The 11,379-nt window shown below is 35.4% G+C and overlaps 2 protein-coding genes across 2 annotated transcripts; both read left to right on the forward strand.

The window, feature by feature from the left end:
• Positions 1-1,035: 1,035 nt before the first annotated feature.
• On the forward strand, positions 1,036-2,320 carry LOC138324348 (neuronal acetylcholine receptor subunit alpha-7-like). Its single transcript, XM_069269423.1, has one exon. It carries the CDS (start codon positions 1,082-1,084, stop codon positions 2,318-2,320), a length of 1,239 nt encoding a protein of 412 aa, XP_069125524.1. The 5' UTR covers positions 1,036-1,081.
• A 1,672-nt stretch (positions 2,321-3,992) lies between these two features.
• On the forward strand, positions 3,993-4,979 carry LOC138324349 (acetylcholine receptor subunit alpha-1-A-like). The gene has a single exon (XM_069269424.1). The coding sequence runs from the start codon at positions 3,993-3,995 to the stop codon at positions 4,977-4,979; it is 987 nt and encodes a 328-aa protein (XP_069125525.1).
• Positions 4,980-11,379: the final 6,400 nt, after the last annotated feature.

Below are 11,379 nucleotides of genomic sequence, written 5' to 3' on the forward strand. Positions count from 1 at the left end.
TGCGTTGTGTGTTGTTGTACGCGTTGTGTGTTGTTGTGTAATGTGTTTTTGTGTGGTGGTGTTGCGTTGTGTGTTGTTGTTGTAAACCACCGTTTACAATAGAATGTAGATCTATAATATACTTTTCGTTATTGCATCAAACATAGACGGCCCTCACTTGTCGAGTTTAAACACTTACAAGGAGAAAATTTCAAATGATATTCAGATATTTTTATTGTCTTCACAAGTGAATTGTCATTGTACAGGAGTAAAACACTTCTTCAAAAAGAGTAAAAATCGACAATGCCTATAATGCTTAAGTCTAAAAGTGAATATGCCTAAAGTTAGTTTATAATGTCGGACTCTCTCTCTCTCTCCCTGCATGAAAAAAACAAGGAGGTTTGCGTAAATTATATTGTATAACTGACATTGATCACAGTTCTTTTTTAGACATACACCGAACAACGGATAATTAAAGAAAGTACTGGATATGTTCAACCAAAATCAATATACATATTGTTGAGTCTGTCAAAATATTGGTTTTTCTCGGTGTTCTTTATCTAGTATAATTGTTCATGACGATCGTGCCTTCACAACGTTTAACCGCACAAATAGATAATCGATTCTACCTATCATGTAGTTAGCGTTAACATCAACATTATAGACACATTGTCGTAATCAATTAACGTGACAAGTAATGATTGATTGGGCTTTTCAGATGACTGGTGCCCCATTAGGTCTTTAAACTTCAGTTAGTCAGCTTCCACAACTTATCAACACACAAAACTATCATGTTAACTTTCTTATAACATTTCTTTTAAATTTTCATTTCTTGATATTTCAACCCTTGAACCAAAGCTACAACCAGAAAACAGTGTTTCTCATATAATGTCGATACAGAAAACTTTAAATGATATTGGTCTATACTTTCGCTAAGCTTGTAGACTACATACTTTTTTGGATTGGTCGATGAGAATAAAATCTACTCTCTTCAGCGCAAGGCTTCGTTGAAATCGAATACGTCATCAGTAACTATATACCTTACCTGAAATGTATTCTTTGATTATTTCTGTTACAAAGTTCGCTTTGCCAACAACATAACATGCAGTTAACTCTACAAACTACGCTATTGACTTGGCCGATGATCTTCACTTGTATCTCCGCTTCCTCCTATGTCAAGATGACGAATCTTCGGTCAAACCTTTCGGCTGGCTATTCTAAGAACGTCCGCCCTATTGAAAACCAAGGAAAAGCGCTGTCTATTAACGCAGGATATACTTTGAAATCACTTAACAATTTTGACGTGGTCAATGGACGAATGACAACTGTTGGGCTATTGCACTTGACATGGACGGATGAGAAAATGACTTGGACACCATCACACTACGAAGGAATAAACAAAGTCACGTTCCCAGAGTCGGACGTATGGGCGCCAGTTATTTTCGTGGTTAATGGCGCAGACGATATTTACACCAGAACCTCCAGATTTGGGGATACCTCGATATCGTTTAAAAGTACTGGTTTTGCTTCATATCTTCTAAAGGTCGTCATGACAACAACGTGCGACCCGGATATTGCATACTACCCGTATGATGTTCACATTTGTTCGATGACTTTGACGGCTGAAGAACCCGTGTCCGAGGTGCAAATGAGCATTCAGTCGATACAGTTAAGGCCAGAAGCAGAGCAAAATTTACTGTGGAAGATAGTCAATATGACGTACAGAGGCTATACTGAGTCAAACATTGCGTTCGTTGAAATATCTGTCACGATCGAACGACGACCTAGCTACCTCATTTTGACGGTTCTGGTTCCAATTTGTTTGTTGAGCTTTTTGAATCTGCTGGCCTTTCTTTTGCCGGCAGACTCTGGAGAGAAGGTGTCGTTTTCCATCACGATGTTACTGACCCTAGCCTTGTATATGACCATCATGTCGGACAGTATCCCTAACACCAGTGACCCGGTATCCATCCTCACCATCTCTCTCATCATGAAGCTTGTCTACAGTGGTATGACCGTTCTTGCAGTGGTTATCAGTTTGAGAGTGAGCCATACGGATGAAAACAAACCTATCCCTTTGTGGCTGGTACGTTTATCAAAATTCAGAAATAAGGTTGGAAGTAAAAATCAAAAGATTGACGATTGCACGGTCGAGGATTTCACAGAAAAGACAGAGAAAGATATCCACGATTTACAGACCACGGACACTGACGCTGTATCACACCGCACATGGAGATCCATTGGCAGAACTTTAGATGTAATCTTCTTCATGTTATTTACATTTATTACGTTAGGCGAGACCATCTTTAACGTGGTGCGCATTGTGTACCGTACCGGTTAACAAAGGGTCTTCCCGCTGTATATTTTCCATAGATCCATGTAAGGAGGCAGTTGTCATTACTTCACTGACTTTCCATGAAATTAATTGTTTTTACCAACAAAACCCTTTTAAAGTTTTGCAGAATTTTGAGGACATTTTGGAATATAATATTAAGGAATATGTGTGATAAATCAATATGACAATTGCAGACTTCTCCATCTACGAAAAATATACTAAAATGATTTTGTCATAAAATCTGCATTCCCAAAACAATTTAATCTGTCAGATTTACAAAAATAGCATATAGGTGCATTGTATGCTGAATGTTTATTTACTTTAAATGTCAATCTTTAGTATTTGGATGTGTGTACTTCTAATCAATACTTTTACTATGGTGAATCAAGATATTAAGTTGATAAGACATTATGTTCTCCACCATGTTTCATCACACACTTTTGTGTTTTAGTTTCGGAAATTGTAGCTGTAATGTCTATCATATTCCATATATTCTTGTTACTGCATTCAAAATAAATGATCTAGTGATCTATTTTTATGAAGATAGCTAACACTGGGAATTGCTATCATTTCCCTCCATTCGTAATTTTTTTAATAAAATATTATTCAAAATTTTCTTGATATAATGTTGTAGTAATATTTTACACTGATCACTGAGAGTGAAACTGTTCTTGTTAATGAAAGTGAAAACTATATAAATTAAAACGAAAAAAAAAAATAGATGATACATGATTAAGTTGTAGATGTTGGGTTTTAGGCATACACAGTTTATTTGCAATACAATTTAATGGTTAATAAAGATACCGGTATTAAGCATCATCTCATCGTAATTCCTTAAAAGCAAAGTTAGTGACTGGTATAAATCGACTTTTTTATCATCGTATGTGACAAAAGTACATGTATTTATATCAACATGATAATCTAACGATTGGGACACATTAGGTCTAATCTACTATATAACAGCACATTACTGTTCTTGTTTTCCAGAATATTTTTCTTTATTACCCATCGTAATTCCTTAAAAGCAAAGTTAGTGACTGGTAAAAATCGACTTTTTTATCATCGTATGTGACAAATGTACGTGCATTTATATCAATATTACAATTTAACGATTGGAACACAAATAATCTACTATAATACATCATATTCATGTTGTTGTTTTCCAGAACATTTATCGATTGCATGTTGTTATAAACACATCAGTTTGTCCAATCCGAGTACATCAATAGGATTTTGGATTCCCAAGAGGTATCGGCAACGTCAATCTCTTGTATTAGTGTGTATATGAACATGCAAATGATTTGATCGATCTCCAACTATATAAAAACAACTATTTTATATTAGTTAGCATTGTGGAAAAATAACGAACATCAGGATGGGAGCAAGCCGCTGTCAGTTTAACTTCACTTTCAAACCCTTCAATCTATTTCATATTGCAATCATATTTGGGACTTTTTGTATTGTAATTCCATATTCTCAAGCCGATTCGTATGAAAATGCGTCTCAACTTCATTTGGATTTACTGATGAAATACAATCGAGATCTACGCCCTTTGAAAAACCAAAGTCATTCTGTCAGTGTGGAGGTTCTATATACACTAAAGTCGTTCACAGACTTTGACGCGGTTAATGGTAGAATGGTGACTACGGGATCCCTGTATATAACTTGGAGGGACGAAATGATAACATGGGAACCACAGGACTATGGGGACATAAGAGAGGTGAGGATGCGGAAATCGGTCATGTGGTCACCCACATTTGTTGTTGTGAACGGAGCAGATGACATCTCGATCAACGGGATAAAACACGAAGAGGTGTCTATTTTGTATGATAACACGGGCATGGCTTCTCTTCTGCTCAGTGGAGTGATGACAACAACCTGTGATCCAGATATTACGTATTATCCCTATGACGTACACATATGTGTGCTGCAGTTTACAACAAAAGAGCCAAGGACTGGGGTCAGAATTTCTTTATTAGACATACATAAACTTTCGGGAGCGAACAGTAATTTGTTGTGGAACCTCGGTTATTCCGAAATCCGGACATGCGATCCTGAAAACATAGGTACGTTCATTGAAGTGGCTTTCACCATAGAACGTCGTCCGACTTATTTAATTTACAATATAATTCTGCCAGTTTGTCTGTTGAATTTTCTCAACCTTCTTGTCTTTGTTCTGCCTGCGGATTCCGGAGAAAGGATATCGTTCGCTACCACCATGCTTCTCACACTGTCTGTGTATATGACTATTATGTCGGACAGTATCCCCAACACCAGTGACCCGGTGTCCATTCTGAAGATATCCCTAATGACAAAGCTCATCATTAGTAGTCTGATAATTTTGTCGGTGGTCTTGACTTCAAATATTTACCGACTGAATGACCATACACCAACACCTTTGTGGCTTTTGCGCTTGTTGTGTTTCAACAAGGAAATTGAACGCAGGAATTTAAATGGTGGAAATGAATCGGATGTTTCCGACACTGAAATTGACCCTCCTAAGAAGATTTACTTTGATTTTGAGCATGACGCAGGAAAACGCCGTAATGTCACGTGGTCACAGATAGGAAGGTCGCTGGATTATATGATGCTAGGAATCTTTACTTTGGTTACAGTTATTGAGACTATATTTAATATGGTCAGGATAATGTGTCGAATAGGATGATTCGAGGGAGAACAGTTTGGCAAATGGCAATCTCTGAAAAACAGTGCTCAAAATAAGTGTGTATTTTCGGTCTTGTAAGTTCCTTCTTTGATCGGCTGTCGATAATATTCTCCATTGTAGATTGAGAAATAGAGCAAGTTCTTCGTATTACGATATTTTCAGATCCAATAACGTTGTGAACGCGGATTCACGTGCGAGGACTTGTATGACTTTGCAGGTCCTTAATAGTATCCGACAAACGTTATTTAATGTTCTTCATTGGTACCCTGGGGACATCACATTAGATATACATGTACTTCTTAGAGGTGATGCAGATTTGAAAATAATACAGTACTAATCTTAATATTGCAGAAGCAGTCCAAATTTATATTGACGGTACTGGCAGGTTTTGACATTCCCTCATTACCCTACCCCATTTCTGATACCCTGTATGTTAGTTAAATAATTACGTATATGTTAAATATATGGCAATAGTATTAATGAGTTGCATCTGCTGGTTGTATATATAGTTAAATTACTCTCAAGGAAAGATATAGCTTCGAGTAGATTTAAAGTGTAAAGATTTTTCATGGAGTGTGTAAAGTAGACAACGTTTTAAGAAAGTGGCATAGAGAAATGTTAGTTGCTCTTACGTAATTGTATTATTTACCTGTAGAAGTGTTGATGTGTGTTGAAATGTGTCCTATAATGCATATGGTCTTACTTTTGTGTCAATAAGTATGACGCCATTTTTTATGTCAAAAGTGTTTATCATTGTATTACCTTCCCGAGACAGTTGTGTCATTGATAGGCTTGTACAGATGATATATTTTATATCAAAGTGTAAATATATTGTGAAGGTTTTTGACTGAGATAACATCTTTTATGCAATTAATCATTGTTTCATCCGGGTTACCTGTCATATTGGTTAGTGATCATTCTAGTATATAAGACCCATTCCTGATACTTGGACAGCAGTTGGACACATAACACCAAAGGGACAGTATAGTGTACGTTCACTACGGAAATTTGACCTTTATTCGATTACTAAACAGTGAAATGCGAGTGTGAGTTTATTCAGACTATGGACTTTTATATTAGATCGCGATCTACAGACAATTCCAGTGAACTTTGATTTTATTTTTATTTGTATCATAAACCCCTTATACAGGAAACAAGTATCAGTCAACCGGACTTTTTGTTTTGTGTCCTGCAAATCAAAACCATTACCAACGGTCCGATAAGAACAGCTTACAGACATCAATTTTTCCGTTTTATAAAAGCATAGATGGATTTTTCCCAAATAGTCAGATAAGTATTTACATATTACCACTACTGCACATATTTAAAAGTATGTAACAGATTATTTGTCCATAAAAATAACTATCTCAGCCACCATTTTTCTTCCATCTTTCCCTTTTCTCATTGTCGTCTTGATGAAGGTTTTGATTTATGCATGTATATATATTGAATTCACTTCTGTTCATTATGTATATATCTATATTATGTACACGGGCGATGACGTCATTAAGTTGGAAAAACTTGTGTCCAATCCCTATTGTCAATAGTTAATGACAATTAAAATAATATTAAAATTAAAATCGGGCGTCGATGTTATATTTTATCTCGTACTCCTTGGCTGGGAAAATTACATTTGCCGAAAGGCATTGTCATCCAGTGTGCATTAATGTATAATTTGAAGATGACATGAGTAGTTATCGATTACATGCATTGTTGATGGGACAGTGTGTTTGAATAATGTCACTGTGTTCGGTCATGTGGTTGGATGGACAATAGATTAGAGTGTTGTTCGTGTGAGGGACCTGTTATTAAACAATCACATAAAGAAACTCGACAGCCTTTGTGAAAAGTGTGTTACCTGTAATTACAAAATTTAGGCATTAATATCAAAACGTCGAGGTTTATATCAAAATGAGAGTTTGTGAACAAAGGTACCATGCAGGGTACAATTACTGGCGTGTACGTCTTTTTCTCATCCTACATATACCAATGATATATGTAACGCTTCCAACTGCTTATGCCAATTCCTATCGGAACATGACCAGACTTCATTCGGATTTAATGATGAATTACAAACGCGATGTACGACCGATAGAGAATCAAAGCAATGCAATTCATGCCAGTGTAATATACACACTAACGTCGCTAAATGACTTTGACGCCGTGAAAGGAAGACTTGTGACAGCAGGTTCTCTCTTTATCGTATGGACTGACGAAATGATGATTTGGAACCCAAATGATTATGGTGGCATCGACAAGGTAAGGATGCGCAAAACAAAAGTATGGACGCCCAAGTTCGTCGTTGCTAATGGCGCACACAGTATTCACATAGAGGAAATTAACCATGAAGATCCGACGATTTTGTATGAACATACAGGAATGACTTCGTTTCTCCTGAGTGGTGTTTTGACCACAACCTGTGATCCAGATATTACGTATTACCCGTACGACTTACACCGATGTGACCTTCAATTCACAACACAGGAACCCATGGATGAAGTCAGTTTGAACATGCCTATCGTGTACCTTCTACCGGGAGTGGACAATGATTTATTATGGAAACTAGGTACTGCAGAAATCAGGACTTATAATGTTGAAAATACACATTCCTTTATTGAAGTTTCAATAACAATAGAGCGGCGTCCAACATATATAATGTATACTTTTCTCTTTCCGGTTTGCTTATTGAATTTTCTAAACCTCCTGGCGTTTGTTCTGCCTGCAGATTCGGGAGAAAGGATATCATTCGCCACCACCATACTGCTGACGCTATCGGTGTATATGACTATAATGTCTGACAGTATACCCAACACTAGTGATCCGGTACCTATTCTCACCATTTCTCTAATGATCAAACTTCTCACAAGCAGCTTCATAGTTTTAATGGTAATACTAAATTCAATTATTTGCCAACTAAGTGAAGTTACACCAATACCTTCGTGGCTGATATGTATAGCGTGCCTCCGTAAGAAAAACAGAACTAGCAACTCGAGGACGCAACATAGGCTTACAGACAACCGTCATGAAGATGTACATCCTGAAAGTTCAGAAGTAACGGGCGGTATTACTTCACAGGCATATCGAAGTCGTCGTTCTATCACGTGGCCGGAAGTGGGAAGATCTCTGGATTTAATCATGCTGTGTTTATTTTCTTTCATTACACTTTCAGAAACCGTATTCAACATAGTTAGAATAATTTGTCAAATAGGCTGATATAATTTTTTTTCTATTTTTGAGTAAAACCATTCAATGGACTTTAATTAATGATTTCATTAAGTATCTTATTTCTCTTCATTTTGAAGGATTTATATTTAATGATAAAATTCATGATCTCTTATAGAACTAATACAGGAATACATTACATTATATCAAGATACAAGGTGTAATAATTAAGCATTGATGTCACTTTTTGTCAATTTTATCGGGGTATGAAAAAAAATGTTTGCAAACTGTGTGAATCCGCGTAGCGGATTCTCACAAAAGTTTGCAAACATTTTTTTTTCATAACCCGATAAAATTAAAAAATAGTGACATCAATACTTATAATTAATTCTATACTCTATTTGATAAAATGAAGTATGTTTAAATGTAACATTAGGGTGGTTTTTCAAGGGATTTTTTTTTCCGAATCAATACGCAACGTCAATGTCTCTATTGTGACGTCACGATAACGTCGGGGTTTCGCACCATTCTCGGATTTATTTTTTTTTCATAGCGGTATGCAAAAAAAAATATTGGCCAATCAGAAAGCCAGATTTGGTATGAAAACAAAGAAAAATTAATTATAAAGAAATATGAATGCTTTCCTATTACATTTATATATATAATAGTTAAAGGGACAATTCAGTCTAAGAGGTCATTAAAAATTGCACATATTTAAGAAACAAACCAGTTCTGATTGAAATTAGATTAATTGGTTTTACTGTGATATGCCAGAAAAACCCACTGAAGTAAAATGTATATGAATATTAATTACAATAGTGTTTTTACCTTATTTGGTGCCTGTTCTTGACTAAACATAATTTCACTAACTCCTCAGTGGTTAAGTATTGCATTTATTTAACGTACGTTACTTTGGCTCGGGTATGGGCACAGCATACATGTTATACCTGTTTAATCGTATTGTTTAATGATTTGGAATTCCAACGGTATCAATCAAAATACTTATCAACGTCGTTAAATTTGTCTTTTTTATGCTTCATAAGGAATATAGAACATTATATTATGTCATATTTTGCTTCGTGGTTATGTAACAGAATTAGCCTCATTAAATTGTCCCTTTAACATGTTAATTGGTGAAACTGTGATGTGCGATATTTGTGGATTTTGGACTTCAGGTTCTGTTTACATGCCATGGCGTATACTGTATAAGTGTTGGTGTAAAGATCCACCACACCATTGAAGAATTACTATTATATCAGAACAAGAGCTGTTGGAGAACAGCAAAGCTCGCCTATTCAGAAGAAGTCGATGTTCAAGTATTTACTATTTAAACATGGAAATATGACAAATTAACAGACTCAAAAAAAACCTAAAGGGCCCCAAATTGGTTGTATTATCACGTTCACCACCCATACACATTAGGAAAATAAAATCATAAACATTTATGATGACTTATGCTTAAACAATTGACAAAATAGAAACTTGCTCAAAAACTTTAACATGGAAATATGACAAATTAACAGACTCAAAAACCCCCTAAAGGGCCCCAAATTGGTTGTATTATCACGTTCAGCATCCATACACATTAGGAAAATAAAATCATAAACATTTATGATGACTTAAGCTTAAACAATAGACAAAATAGAAATTTGCTCAAAAACTTTAACATGGAAATATGAAAAATTAACAGACTCAAAAAAACCTAAAGGGCCCCAAATTGGTTGTATTTTCACGTTCAGCATCCATACACATTAGGAAAATAAAATCATAAACATTTATGATGACTTAAGCTTAAACAATTGACGAAACAGAAACTTGTTCAAAAACTTAAACGTGAAATGGGACGCCAACGCTGAAGCCGACACCGACGCCGACGCCGGGGTGACAACATTAGCTCCCCCTATTCTTCGAATAGGCGAGCTAAAAATCTTTGTTTCAATGATGTAAATATTAGATATTAAAATGATAATAGTTTCTTTTTTATTTTCATGAAAATGTTCGTGTATCTATATCTTAGACACAGCATTTAAAGAGAGATGAACCTAAATAAACCATGTATATTTGAGTAAAATACATATTTAAGACGTGTCAGATACCTTACTAAGAAATATATATAAGTTATTGTACAAATTTGTCAATTAAAATAATTATAATGGAAATTCCATCTTTCTGTATTTTGAACCGGCCCGGTCGAATTGTGTGGACTGAATTTGATATTGGTAGTAGTGTTGAACTTTAGTGACCTCCCACAATGCACTGCACAAATTAAATGAATGAAAACAAAACGGTGAGTCAAAAACGTGGGTGAAGTGAACACAAACGAATTGCGATAGAAAACAGGGTACGTCAAGAGTCAGTAACGTGCGCGATTGGGAAAGTAGGTAAATACAAATGGATCGCTGAAATGCAAGAGACGGGAGTAACTTCCCACTTTATACTTGCGTGATTTACATGTGTGCAATAAGTCAGGAACCTCCCTTCGTGGTGCCCCGTCGAATGAAAAGTCTCGTTTGACTTTTGACTTATCATTCTTACGCTTTTGTTTTATAGCAAATATTAACAAATATGGCTTAAACTTCATTTGTCAACCATCGTAAATTAGAACATAATCATTAATGTGAAAAACTAATATTCCTTGTCATGTCAGCAAGTTTGTTGTTCATTATAACCTTGCTTTCGGTTAGGTTTCGTTTTGTGTTCCAAAAATAGAATATGACGGTATATTTTTATCATTTTTGGGGTTGGTATTCCCCTCGTTTTTCCCTGTCATTTTAAATAACCAATCATTGTACTAAAATATTCAATAAACATCTGAAAACCATATCTAAGCATACAGAACAACTTATTTAAGGTTCATGTCCCATTAACGTTGGAACAATTTGTTAGTTACTGTTTTCGCGATGTTTTTTACACAAAGATATTGTACAAATAAAACAACCATATGTAGGGTAATATTGTTGTTCAGTTTGTTATTGGATTCGATTTCCGTTAATTTCTGTCACTACTGATTCAATCATCCTCACTGGAGAAAGAAATGAATATGGAGACGACAAATAAAAATATTTTATCTGTTAGGCACTTAACAGTCAGGAAGTTTTGTTTCTTCACTTAAACTCAATCGTAGACAGTGGGTTGTTTTTAGGAACCGTCAAGATATGACTATCAATTAAAACATAACAATCTGTTAAAAGTTGTAGGTGATGGCCGTTTTTAACGTCATTACGTACCTGCGATAATA

Source organism: Argopecten irradians, chromosome 5, assembly GCF_041381155.1.
Source record: "Argopecten irradians isolate NY chromosome 5, Ai_NY, whole genome shotgun sequence".
Taxonomy (NCBI): domain Eukaryota; kingdom Metazoa; phylum Mollusca; class Bivalvia; order Pectinida; family Pectinidae; genus Argopecten; species Argopecten irradians.

Excerpts from the sequence above, each read along its gene's own strand:
- LOC138324349 (XM_069269424.1), top strand. The coding sequence starts at position 3,993 with ATGATAACATGGGAACCACAGGACTATGGGGACATAAGAGAGGTGAGG.
- LOC138324348 (XM_069269423.1), top strand. The coding sequence starts at position 1,082 with ATGCAGTTAACTCTACAAACTACGCTATTGACTTGGCCGATGATCTTC.